Raw genomic sequence first — 14,189 nt, forward strand, 5'->3', positions numbered from 1 at the left:
TAATTTGGTTTTGATTTAGATTGGTTCCAATCCAAATCTAGTCCATTGACACTCGTATTTTTATCTTCAATCAATATATCAGATATCTGTTCAATCGGACCCAATCTAATATAAATTCATTATGGATCGATTAGGTCAGTCAATAAATACTTTGGACCATTAAGCTGGATCGGTCCGATTCAATATGTCTTATTGATCTGTCCAATCCATTTGAGTTGATTTTGATTTGGACAGAGTCCAACCCGAAACTCCTCCATTGACACCACTGGCAGTTTAAATGACAACTAATGGAAACAACTTTGGCTGTTCCTGTTTTTATTGCTGCCAAACGAAGCAGGTTTGGAGGAACAGAGATACGGTGGAATCCTTGTCCTTTTGCCTTTTCTATTATGATTAATTCCGACCACACTTCTTAAAAAAAAACTTTAGAATATGTCAAAATGGACATTCAACTTTCAGTTACTGTTTCCATTGTTTTTTTTCCCCCCTTTTTGGCTGAGTATTTGTTCAACTAATTATGGTAGTTATTCCGAAGCTATGAATTGAATAGTTTCTAATTCTTTTGAATCTATTATAAATCCAAAGTCTAGAATCCTCTTTTCTCTTTATCTAGCAGTCATTTTTTAAAACTAATACAAAATCTCATATTTCTATTTTATAATACTATCTTGGCACTGCCTTGCATATAATAATTTTTCTTTAATTTGTTTATCAATTTAAGAAGAAGAAAATAAAGATTTGGTTATGTGTGCGCAGTACTCCATTCTCTTAGCTGCACTTGAAGTTAGCTTGCAGGATTTTCTGTCATGTGGAGGGCTGATGTTTTGGAGCTAGACAATCCATCATGTGTGTTGCTCTTGATGTTTCCTTAATGCTCACTCCATATTCCAGCATCAATTGTATGTTTCTCCCTAGGAAACTTCTATATGCACATGACAGAGTATGCCATGGATAGACATGTATATGGCCAAGACTGCATAAACAAGACCCCAGACCTGCAATTTCATTTTAGGGATGCTTAATGGATGATGGAATTCAGACCAGAAGTATCTAAATCCAAGTTTCAGTCTATTCAATATTTGAATTTGAATTTGAATTGGATTTGATACATTAAATTCAGATTAGTTTAAATATTTTGCATATTTAACCTCCTCTCTGTTTCCAAAAAAATCTTCATGCAAACCCATTTTTTAGTTATGTTTTTTCTTCTATTTTCTTAAAATAGTCATTATTATCATATGCTGATATTCAAATTTCAAAGATACAAATGCCGTGTAAACGGTGGTCGTCTCCGAAAGTCAGAGGAGAATGAACTAAGGAACAGGGAAACTGAGAATTGACCATGACCCCTGGAGGGGTTGCGCTCTGTACCCTCTCTAGAATGCTCTTGATGCTAGTCGGTGCAGACAATTCTCACCATGTGGCTTGACTTGTTGTCCTAGCCCCTAGGTTGGACTGGGTCAGCTTGGTCTGGGTTCAAATCGGGTCATCTGGGTCTAAGGCGGTTTACAAGTTATGCTCTTAAACCCTGAAGCCCAATTCACCAAAATTTGGAATTAAAAAACAAAAATGACCTTTTGTAATTGAGACTTGAATCGGTGCAACTCAACTTAGATTACCAAAAAAATATTAGATAGATATCTGATTCATTCTCCACAAACGTTCAACCCATTCCCTCGTTAAATGTTAAGGTTTTTCTTCTAAAGAAATAATGCCATTCCCACTTCTAATCAAACCGGAAAGGTGAAGAAGTCTCAAACTGTCACTTCAACCTACTCTCATCTCTGATGTTTTAAATGCTACAAAGAGGAAGAGGGAAGAAATGCCAGACAATATTAATATATTATTATAAATATAAATCCTTGGAGCGGCTCTACCTCTACAGGAGACAAGCCAAAACTATACTTTTACTCCAGCTCTTTCTTGGAAACACACTTGTAGACGAGATTTGTTGTCCAGCGACCAGGACGAGACCTTAATGAATGTGCTATTTCTCCCTTGTCGCGAATTAATGAAATTCAACCAGCTAGTGTGAAGAGGCGTTACCATTCCACAAAGTTTTGAAGGTCCGACGTGTGAACAGTGGGCCTTCCAAATTCCAATAGTTCCACGCAATCTGGGGAATGCCACCACCACCACCACCAGGCATCAGCGTCCATTCCAACGATATACAAGAGATGGGTTGAGTCATATATACGCAAAAGGAATTGTAGGAACACACCCCTCTGGAATCTGGTCCCTTCGCTTAATTTTCGGCACGCATTAACGTTCTTTGAAATGCAAGCAATCAGAGCTAAACCATGAAAAGGGTCTATTCATGAAAAGAGACAAAGAACCCACATGGACATGAGTCCATTTGAATTTGATAAAAACAAAATGCAAACCAAACGCCTTCCTTCCCTGTACTCAAGCCTCAAGCCTCACCCCCCCCATCAATAATTAAAACCTATATCTGAATTCTCTAATATTCCCCTATCTTTTGTTTTCTAACGCCTTCGGCCTTCCCACCACACACACCTGGGCTGGGCTACAAAATCCTAATTGGGCTTTAAATTTTGAACGCGGCCCATCTTCAACTTCAACTTTGCTCGTTTGATTGGTGAGTGATGACCACCCGCTGAACGCTGCTGCTGCACGACCAAACAACTGAAAACTCAAAGACAGAGAAGACAGGTAGGAGGTGGAGGGCGCCGGGACCAGTAGACAATAGTGTAAAATCCGGAGTTTCTCCTGCACTAAGCGCGCTTCCTGGCTTGACATACCACAAACATGATTGCTATAGACGTTTGAAATTCAACTGTGCTGGTGGCTTTCACATGCTACAACCTTACATATAACCATGGCAAAGGCCTCTACCACAACAAGAATATTATAAGACATGAAGCAGAATAAAGTAAACCCAAAACAAAATTAAATGAGAATTTGCATTTCTTACATTTGCATTCCCATACATTTGTACTAATGCAAATAAAATTGTACTGCAACCAAACAGTCTTAGACCCAATTTGGAAAGAGTACATATATAAATATGTAGAGTGCAAAATCTTGTCTTTTGTATGTATTTGCTAGGGATGCAACTTGAACGGGCCTAGCCTGAGCCCGAACTGACCCAGCCTGGAATTTTACACGGGCTGGACTCGGGCCTAGCCCTTAGGTAGCCCAAACCTGGCCCAAGCCTGACCCAACTATATACATTTATATATATATATATATATATATATATATATATATATATTGTATAAATACAATTATATATGTATACTTTTAGAGTGGATTCATTGACCAACCTGAACCCAACCTGAGTGCATTAAATTACAATGCGAGCTAAGCTCGGGTTGGATAAATACAACTTGACCTCGGGCTCGATCCAAACTTAGGCCTTAAGTCCAAGTTTTAGGGCCAGGCCTGGGTTGATCATAAACCCGCCAGACTTGCACCCCTAGTATTTGCGATATACACATTTGTATTTGTACTCTTTCCAAACTGAGCCTTATGTTTTTTTTCTTCTTTGGAATTTCTTCATCTCACCTATTTGAGTCTCATAAATGAACTTCCTCTCAGTCCAATTAATGAAAAGGGGGAAAATATTGGAATCAGGGGTCTTTTATCACAAATGAAGCTTGGGGGCGAGGTAATTTATAATTTAATCATCTTTTTATTTTGTTTCAAGTTCAACTTTGTTATGAAAACTAAATCATGACCACCCCATACAAAAATATGGGGCCCACCATTTTGACCTTTTTTGTTTGACACCTGTTATCAATATATGTAAGCATTTTTATTTGATCTTTTAATTTGTTTTATGAGATTAAATGAAGTTTTCCTTTTTTTAACAAAAACAAAATTTGTTTGAGATTCATTATGTATTTGGAATATCTAATTTAACTTTCTTATTTAAAAAATTAAAACAAGTTTTAATCAATAACTTATTTTATCTAAAAGAATGAAACTCATGGCATTGAAAATCTTTATAATGAGCCTTTTATTTTAATTAAAAAATTAATTTAGAAAGATTTATATGGATCCACATCTTTTGAAGTAGATGTTTTTTTATAGGTAATTACATGTGAAATTAGCATAAATTTCTTAAACTATCCTTATGGCTAAAATGATCATATTCTAATTTACCTGGGAGGTAAAAAAACATGGGTAAACCTCACCTAGATAAATAACTTCCCATAAAGCCATCAAGACCTTAATGTAACAAAAAAAACAAAGACACATGTAGAAAGGGCTGTTTGTAACCCCATTAACATTAAGTAGCCTACCCTATCAGCCACGAGCTTGGACTATATCGCCTTCTCTTGTGCAAAATAGAGGGGCAGAATCTCTCGAGGAGTTTCTTGTATTTTTCTTCCAGCTAAAAAAATGTGAAAAACAGAGAGCCACATCAACCCATAAATAGGGGCTTATTATTAACACGTAGCAAGAGCTTTGGGACTAGAATTTGTCACATGAAAGAAACATGTGCTGATCTTTTAGACTTCCAAACACTCTTCGATCATTTAAGGATCCCCACTAAACAGAGGTCCCCGGCACAAAATTTACATATTTTTGTCATATGGAGATAGTGGCCAATCCAGACCGTCCATATGATAGAAGACCCAATAGATTAGATTATATTCAACCCCGTACTCCATATCTGGCAACTTGGCCATCCTCATATTGTGGCTTTTACAATTAAATAATAACCTTTCAAGTATTAATCTTTTAACACAAAACCCAACCATATAGAAGTGGATTTATTTTGCCCACATAGAAAAGTGCTTTGGACCTAGAATTGAAGGTGGAGTTGGCATATAGAACTTCAGACTTCCTGACGCAAACTACTTTGTTGTAAAATTCCTAAATTGTTTTGAGAAACTCGCTCAATGAGCCAATCAGCAAAACATCCAAAGAATTACAAAGCAACGCGGTTTCAAACCCACAGAAAACAGGCTCAACACATAGTGAATGCCAAGTGAGCATAGCACCTGGCCCTCATGGGGTCAAAACTGAATAAACACATACAAGAAAATGGGTAAAAGAAAAACTCAAACTGATTTAGAAAGAGACGAAATACACAAACACAAAGAACAAGGTCATAAAAGACAGAACTTGTCCACATTCCCTGTTAATGTTAATTAACAATGTTCATCCGATCTGTGCACATGGTATTAGACAGAGCTTGACATAAGTTCTTTATCAGGTCAGATATCCTGCTCCATCCACCTAAGCAAGAATCCTCAAGCCAAATCTAAGAAAATAATAAAAAACATTCAAGCCCATCAGGGAATGATAAAAGATACAAAGTTTTAGCGACTAATTTAACTCTAATATCGGTACAGGGGAGGGAGAGGAGCAGCAGGATATATTGGAGGTTCCCTGTGAATCCTGTAAGGGTCACGATAACTGATCTCCTCACGATGCCTCAGCTCCAAGTCTGGAAGCCGTGGATCATGATGCTCAATGTGAGAATCCCTCCTGTAATATTCGGCATCCGAAGGCCTCAGCTCCGAGTCCAGAAGCCGTGGATCATGATGCTCGATGCGAACATCCCTCCTGTAATATTCGACATCTGAAGGCCTCTCATGGGCATACAATGGATGACGCGCAGGTGGAGGCAGTGGTGGTTGTCGAATTTCTAGTGGGCGTCCCTTTCTCTCATGCATGCCAACACTGTCTGGGTAGAAGAGTTCCCTATCCAAGACAGGGTGCCTCAGTCCATCATGGCCTTGCCATCTACTTCCATCCCGTTCTCTAAATGTGTGGGTTTCTATTCTGCTACTTCTGCCAGCTCGCTTCGACTTGGAGCCCTTCGTAGTAACAAGGAAAAGCTTGCATAGGTTCTTAACCTATTGACAACATATGGTCATAAAACATTCTAAGATGAAGGGAAGTAAATGCCCAAACTCTAGGTCCTCTAACAGGTCCATTTTGATGCAAGTCAAATTTTTATAATTAGAAGATTTTTATTGCAGAATCATGTAGTGAATGATACCAAAAACAGACCTGCTCAGCAGTCAGTTGGCAATTGAATTTGTTCTTCCCATAGTAATTGTCTTTGATCACTGCTTTGAACTTCTCCTCTGCCAAGGGCAAGCAGTCTTCCAAGACAGTGAAACGCACCTGCCATAGACAACATTCAATAACTGTATTTTCTAGTGCCCCTGCTCTATTTCTAGGGAAATAGGATGTGCAATGTTTCTTTTGCTAAGATGGTCTTAGAAGGATGACCTTCTCACTGAAAGCAGCTTTTGCAATACATAAAAAGAATCATAAGCATTCCAAATAGATCTTTCACTATCACTGTAGAAGAACCCAAAATAATTAGGTCAGAGAAATACTATAGATTTTGGGCTTAATCACATTGGTATCAGGAGAAATTATTTGTGCCATCAGGAAATTACACAGGTATCTCAAAACTGCGTTTGCTATTGAACTATTTAACCAAAACTTGATCTTTAGCTTTATATACCAGCCTACTCAGGGCATCTCCAGCTATTATGGACAGGAATAACAGAAGTAAAGGCCTCCGATTCTTTGACCTTTTAATAACTCAGACTTTGTGTAGATCATCATGGAATTGAAATTGATAGTTCCATGAATCTTTGATTCCACACTTTTGCTACTTCAGGTCCATTGCCATTTTAAGCTTTCAAATTCCACATTTCCTTTATCAGTAACTGATGAAATTTATTAATAATAAAATGAAGAATAGGTACAACAGGAAATCAAAGTACACTCCTGTGATCCAAAGACATCCCTATTCCCTACACAAAATGGGCATCTAACAAGTGGAGAAAAAATGCACCCACCTATCCATATTCTCCACTGTCACCAAAAACCTCTCATTGCCAGCCCATTATTTCAGAAGTTCACAAGCACTCCTTCCCCTAAACTTCTGGTTTCATCCACACTCTCCTGATCTATGAAGATGCTCATCCAAAATCTGCCAGTATTCAACAAAGACAACTCACAAATGGCAAAACAAGTCTAAACCATCTCTGCTCCATTTTCAGAAAGGAACTTTTAATTCAGGAACTGGCTAGATAAAATTACATTACGTGTAAAGTTACATTCCTTCTTTGCTAAGATCCCTCTATTAGAATGTTCATTGTAAGATACAAATTAACCTATCTTAACCATTTCCTAGCATTCCCCACAGAATGCCCTAGGAAAACTGTGCATTTATTGAAATTTATTTTCTCTGCAAATTCAGAAACTTATTTTTTTCCAATATTTCAACCTAGCTGTCAAAAACTCAAATTTTCCTCAAGATTTTGAACCTGCCCTTCCCACCACAGTGCACATTTTCATCATAATTTAACGTATTCCTTAATGAGGATAACTCCAATATTTTTCAAACTAAAAGCAGGGTACCCACTTCTAATCTTTTTTTTGGGCGAAGCCCATAAACCATCAGTAGGGGTGGACATGAATCAAGCTTTTCACAATCTCTTCAAGCTCTGCTCGTGAAAAGCTCCAATTCGACTCAGTTTAAACCGAGCATCGAGTCAAGCTCAAGCCCAATGAAGCATGGATCGTGAAGCTCACAAGTCACAAGCCTAATCAAGCTTATATTATATATAGATACTTTTACTTTTTATATGTATAAATTTTATTTTTATTTTACATGTATTTTTTTATGAAGCTTGGTTCACTATTGAGCTTGAGCTGAGCCAAGCTCGAACAAATGAGTTTTTGAGTCGAGCCAAATTCGAGCTCAAGTCTCTAGATCAAATCAAGCTCGAGCCTTGTGCTTTTCTACCAAGCCAAGCTCGAATAACCAGATATTCGATTCGGCTCAGTTCTGCTCAAATACACCCCTAGCCACCAGTACTAAAATTGATACCATCGTTCTTTTAAAAAAATAAAAAATCTTATTACAGGAGAAAATGACAGGGCAAACACTTAAATGTATTCCCACTATGGCATATGGGAAGATTTGCAAAATTTTCCACTCACTTCATCGTAATCAAGAATCTATCAACCTATCATATAATGTAATGCTGGATTGACATGCACTTATGACCATATCCTCCAAAAGATATTTGCACACAGCATGTCAAAAGTCCTTTCTTTGTTATTCCACATTGTGTGCACACCGAATACCAAAAACTATCTTCCTTAAGAATTCCTACACCCAATACCATTCTCTTGCATTTGTGTCTGACTGACAGAAAGTAAACCTATGAACAAGGCTGAAAACAGATAAAATTCAGATAGGACTGAGGTGGATTAATGTTCAACTAGATCACTAGAACCCCACATCTGAATTTGATCAAATATCAATTATCAAATCAGACCAAGGGAATGGAAGACTAAATTCAAATTAGACCATAGTGATAATATTTGAAACTGATTCAAAAACAAGTGGGGGAATATTGGTTTCAAAAGGAGACGCCTGTAATCAAGCTTGAAAAAAAAAAAATAAACACTCAAAAGCTCGCTATTTTTGTATATCTGTCTCATCCCTTCAAAGACAGGAAGATGGGATGAATGGATGAAATTGAGGGAATCAGAATGGTTAGAGAATAAAGTTCTTGAAACAGATTATATACAGAAGGTTTTAGTTCATCTTAGGGTTATATTTTATACAAGATAATGTGTGTTTCCTTGCAGTTTAGTTAACTGTATAAAGTCAAATATACTATACATATTTATTTAGTTTTTTTTTTCTTGGTGATGAAATCAACAAAACATCTTAACTATTATGCAAAATATCAAAATTTACAACAGTTTCTAACCAAGTAGGATAAGATCTAAGACTTAACTTGCTTGTACATATTTTATTAGTTTGGGTCCTTACAGGATCAACTTCAAGGTTTCAGTAAGCATGGAAAAACCCTTTTGTGTAACATGCCATTCACAAGTTGTTGGTGCTAGATCCTTTGAAAGGAGAGAAACTGTAGAATCCTTAAAGGCAAGGAAGCTTGTATTGAGAAGGGAATAGGGAGGGCAGAAGATACTGTTGCATCATGGACATCAGTAAGGCTTTGTGGGGTGTTCTCATCTTAGGGAGAAGTGGGGTAGGATTATTTTCTGATCCACTACCCATCTTGTATTGTTATCTGTGTATCATTTCTTTTGATCTGAAATGAAAGGAATTTCCTATTTTTAATAAAATGTTTATTTAAAGGTGGGATGGTCTCAGAGTTTGCCTCTCCCTTGTTTCAAGTAATGGTTTTAATTGGGATCTGGGACTAAGAAGGGGGATTAAGGACTCAGAATTACACTATGTCCATAGCTTTTTACAAATCCTTAATAGGGTCAAGTTGGATTCTAATAAGCCTGATTGTCAGATTTGGACCCCCTTTCCCTCGGCCTCGGGTTCTTTCACTTACTGTTCTTTCTTTAGAGTTTTGTCCCAACCTACCCCTTTGTTGCCGTTTCCTATAAAGGTCTGGTGTCAACCTAACTTGCCAAAAGTTGGAGCTTTCGGTTGGGGGAGTTTCTCATGAGAAAATTAATGGTCTGTTTGTTTCACAGTCGGAATCAAAATCCCTCAGAATCAGAATCAAATAGTCTGTTCCCCCACCTGTTTTGTTCAAATGGAAATTGGAATCAGAATCAGCTGAAATGGGATTCACTTTCCCAAGGGAAGGGGAGGGAATGACTATTCCTTCAAATGGGGGAATGCCATTCCACCAGGAATGGGAATCAGATTCTGATTCCACCCAACCAAACAGTTGGAACTAGAATGGGCCATTCTGATTCCGACTCCAGACCCATATTCCTGCAAACCAAATGAACCCTAACACTTGTGACCTGCTACAAAAAAGGAGACTCATGTGTTGCTTATCTCCTTGTTGGTGTATACTTTGCAAGGCTAATGGTGAGACTTGCTATTACTTGCTAATCTCTAATCCATTTTTTTCATCAGCCCTAATCTCCTATCCATTTGTTGCATGTATTTGGGAAAGGTTTTCCACCTTCAAATGTACCAAGCTTATTTTCCCTGACAACTTTGCCTTGACCAAAGAAAAGGGGGAGGATTATGTAGAGACGTACAAGGGATGAAACCATTTGGACAGTCCGGAAAGAAAAAAAAAATGCAAGAATTTTCAAGGAAAAAAGAGAAGTTTCGAAGCAATAGCTGAATGCATCACTATCAAGTTGGCATATTGGAAGATAGTTTCCCATCTTTCTCAATAGATGACATAATCAGAAGTGAAGAAAAGTGGCAAGGACTTATACAAAAAAGACACCAATAAGTAAAGATTGGATACCACCTGAAGACAGCTCCTTAAAGCTTAACTTTGATGGTAGCAGTATTGAGAATCCAAGCCCAAAAGGAGTATGAGGCATTTTCAGAAACGAGGAAGGCCATATAGTGGCATTGTTCTCAGGTCCAGTTGGCATAGGGGACTCCTTAAGAGCGAAAGATTATGGCAATTATAGGAATACAATGGCAAAGAAGATGAATACAACCAAGTAAAAAAATAAAGGATATTCAAAGCTGGTGATTGGATGGTTGCAGAATTTTGAGGCTGCTCTATGGTCTTATCAGAATGAAACCTCTTTGCCTTTGTATTCCTATAATTTCATACAATTCCATATGAATTTTATGGAATGAATTATACTTTACCTCTTACAAAAAGAAAAAGAGGAAGGATTATATGGAATTGTACAAGAGCTGCCGTCTTTGAGGTATGCAGAGTGAGAGGAATGCTAGAATCCTTATGAGGAGAAACTTGAGGTCAATTCTTTCATTAGCTGTATTACTATGAGGGTATAACACTGGATTTCGATTTTAGATGAGTTTAACGGGATTCCCACAGATGCTATTCCTAGAGGCTGGCAAGTGATTGCTAGCTTTACTCTTCATACAAGATACCCCCCACATGAATGGTTGCACTGAACCTTGTAACCATCAAGCTAAAGTTCAATGGATGTGTGTTAGGTAACTTAGGAGTCTCTGGGGTGGGATGTGTTCAGAAATCATCGTAGGAATGTGGAATGCCCTTTTAAGCTTCTCAGCCCTACTGAAGATGGAAACTCTCTAAGGGCAGGACTGTTCGCTTTTTTACAGGAGCATAGAGTGGTTTTGCCTTCCAGCTGGATGGACCTTACTATTGAAGTATTGAATGAGATTGCTGAATAGATGATTTTTTTTTGGTAGTAAATAAAAACTTAAAAAGGAAAATTTATGGAAGAGATTGGCCGCCACTTTGAATAGCTTGTTGGGATTCCAAGATCAGCCAATGCTTTAGCTGACCATTAGCAAGGTAGGGAGAGCATAACTTTGATGGAGGGGCATCAGGGTCCAGGACTGGAGAAAAGAATCCAATCCTGGATTGCATTATTGTTTTCTTTTCTTTTCTGTTGTGGGTGTGTGTCTTATCTCAAGTATGCTGCTTTTGTACTGAACTATTGTTTCTTCCTTGCCATTTGGAATGAATGATTTGCAGGTACATCCATTTCATATTAATAAAAGATTTTGTTTATTACTGATTGATAGGGGTGCAAATCAGGTAATCAAATTGAAGAATTTACACAGCATTATCCCAATCAAATTTTAACAAATTGTCAACCCAAGCCTGCCCGAGTTGTACCCCTTCTGATTGCGGAAAAAAGAGAAAGCTATAGTGGCAATTTATTTGGAGATTCCATGGATCCCAGATTCACACCATGAATGTGCCTCAAAACAAATAAAAAAGGAAAAAAAAAATGAAAATAAAAGAGAAAAAAACAGAACGAACAAACAAACTAAACAAAATTTCAAGGGGTGAAACCTAACCTGAGAAGGAAATGCTGACTTGAAAGCCTTTGGTTCAATGTTATAACCCCCAGGTCCTGCAGCTTTATAGATCCCATACATCAACTTCAGATCAACATCAAACAAAAACAGCCTCATGCCTTTATAAACCTTGGAAACTAATTCTTTCTTGCTTGCAGGCAACCCAAGAACCTTGTATTGGTAGCAATCCCGCTTGGTCTTTGAATTACACATGAATATCATTCCCATACTCTCCACCTTCTTTGAGGATTTCTTTTTATCTGATGTTTCTGCTTTATCAACGTCTTTTGCAGCTTCCACATCAGCATTCATTGGTTTTGCCTTCTTCTTTCTGTTCCTCTTCCTTGACTTACCGGCTTTCTTATTTGACTTTTTTTCTCCTTTTTCTTGCCTTTTTGCTTCTTCCTCTTTATTGTCTTCATCTTTTCCCTTATTAACCTCTTCCTTCTTATTCCCTTCAGTCATTTCCTTCTTCACCTCTTCTTTATTTCCTTCTTTCATCTCTTCACTTCCAGAAAAAATGGTTGGTGCATCCTCATCCATCTTCTCTGACTCAGGTGCAGCTGTCTCGGTAGCTGTGTTGTTTGCTTCATCCTTTTCTTTAGGTTCTGATTCAGAAACAAGAACCTTCCCCTCGATTGCCTCTTTTACCATGGTTTGGTTGTGCAAAAACAAGGCAAAGGAAAACAAAGCCTACAAACCCCTAAAAGAATGAGGGAAAAGGAAAAACAGAACGCAGAAGGTCAGACAAACCTGAAAGAGCTATAAACAAATTTGCCGCAAAATGTCAGCTCCTCAACACAGATATAGCAAAGGAAAACGGTGACAAACAAAAAAGAAGTCACAGTTGAAGGTAAGGAAAATAATATAAAGGGAATGGGGCGGGGGGGAAAAAGTAATTGAAGTCAAAGACTCTCCAGAAAACCCATCAAAGTGGATCAGAATAGCAAAACTGGTAACTTAATAGGCATCAAAGCCTGAATGTTATGTAAAACAAGACAGAAATAGACACCGCTTTGATGTCAATCAACAACTCAATTTCAATAACTACGAAACCCCAAAGAAAGATTCACGATGCATAAGCAGAAGAATAAACAAGCAGTGCGCAGAACCTCTTGCGCCAAAGAGAGAAAACCAAAACCTCTAGAGACTCGTCCAGGAAGACGAAAGAAACCCCTGCAATCTTCAACCCACAAGGGATGCCAAGCAATCGAAAAAGCGCAAAAACCTTAAGCCCAAGCCTCAGAACTTTCTGGAACCTTTCAGAAATGTCAAGCGCGCAGGCGTTGAGCAAAACCCTATTACCCTACTTCTCCACCCATTTCCCCTCTTATAATTAATTAAATAGCTCGATCATTATAACCGCATAAATTCACATAAAGAAAAATGCCTCTATGGACAAGCGACATGAAGAAATGAATAAAGAAATCAATAAAAAGAAGTTATACGAAACACATACTCTTCAACAAGAGGCCCCAAGAGATTCGAGGTGATAACTATTTGAAAGGAAGAGCGAAGCAAGAAGAGCTCCTGCAATGCAAAACCAAGGATGGTTGATTGTGATTATTTCAATAAATCCCTCTATATCTCTCTATCTTTGAGATTGAGTTGGAAAGCTCATCCGTTCATTCACAACATCCACCAAAACCCCCTCTGTTAACAAAAGAACACAGAGTACCAAAAACTGAAAAGAAAACGAGCAACAGATAAACAGAAACCTGAAATTTTTGAGAGTGGGAAAGGGAAGGAGCGCAAAGCAACGAAGAAATGGCAAGAGAGGTCCTTTTATTTTAGAAGTGTTTTCGAACCGCCGTTGACCCGTACGGTCGAACCGTTCGGCTCGGAAATAGTCCAGGCAACCGGTTCCCTTTTACTCTAAACCCGGTCCTTAGCCAAAAATCATTGAATTGGTCAGCAACTTGCTGGCTTGGGCGGTCGAACCGTCGATTCATTCAATGGTTTTTGGACATTTTTATTTTAATTATTTTTTTATTTCTTAAATTGGAATAGGCCATCTATTCGAACAAAAAATCAAACTGTCGACCTGTAAACTGGTGGCTAGAACCATGATTTTTAAAAAGCATGGTAGTCAAGACTCATGCGATGCATAAGCTTTATTTTTTGGGTTTAATTCAAGTATTATGGTGCTCATCTTAAGTTCAATTCAAGTATTATTTTTTGGGTTATGTTTGTTTTATCCAATCACAATGTAAGTTGCACTTTAGTGAGAGCGGTTAATTTCCTATTCTTTAGATAAATTTGTATTTTTTATATATTAATGCTAATTTTTAATATTTTTTTGGTTTATTGTTATTTTTGTATTGTTTTTACATAAAAATATCTAAAAAAAATCCTATTATAACAATTCTATAAACCACCTTTGTGTTTTGATCCTAAGTCCTAACTAAGGCCTTCCATATAGTTTTGAAAAAATATGCAAGTACCTCATTTCCCTTGGCTTTTCGGT

At 37.7% G+C, this 14,189-nt stretch overlaps 1 protein-coding gene across 2 annotated transcripts; it reads right to left on the reverse strand.

Moving 5' to 3' along the window:
- Positions 1-5,084: 5,084 nt before the first annotated feature.
- On the reverse strand, positions 5,085-13,483 carry LOC148870551 (uncharacterized). Of its 2 annotated transcripts, XM_088970967.1 has the most exons (4): positions 13,182-13,483; positions 11,723-12,425; positions 5,992-6,108; positions 5,085-5,834 (listed from the first exon to the last, which is right to left on the reverse strand). In XM_088970967.1, the coding sequence occupies exons 2-4, from the start codon at positions 12,374-12,376 to the stop codon at positions 5,313-5,315; spliced, it is 1,293 nt and encodes a 430-aa protein (XP_088827093.1). In that variant the 5' UTR covers positions 12,377-12,425; positions 13,182-13,483; the 3' UTR covers positions 5,085-5,312. The 2 variants fall into 2 exon arrangements, with proteins under 2 accessions (XP_088827093.1, XP_088827094.1); XM_088970968.1 differs by having other exon boundaries at positions 11,723-13,483.
- Between the last annotated feature and the right edge of the window lie 706 nt (positions 13,484-14,189).

The sequence above is a fragment of the Nelumbo lutea genome, chromosome 2, assembly GCF_056320005.1.
Source record: "Nelumbo lutea isolate HS-2025 chromosome 2, American lotus-T2T, whole genome shotgun sequence".
NCBI classification, from domain to species: Eukaryota; Viridiplantae; Streptophyta; class Magnoliopsida; order Proteales; family Nelumbonaceae; genus Nelumbo; species Nelumbo lutea.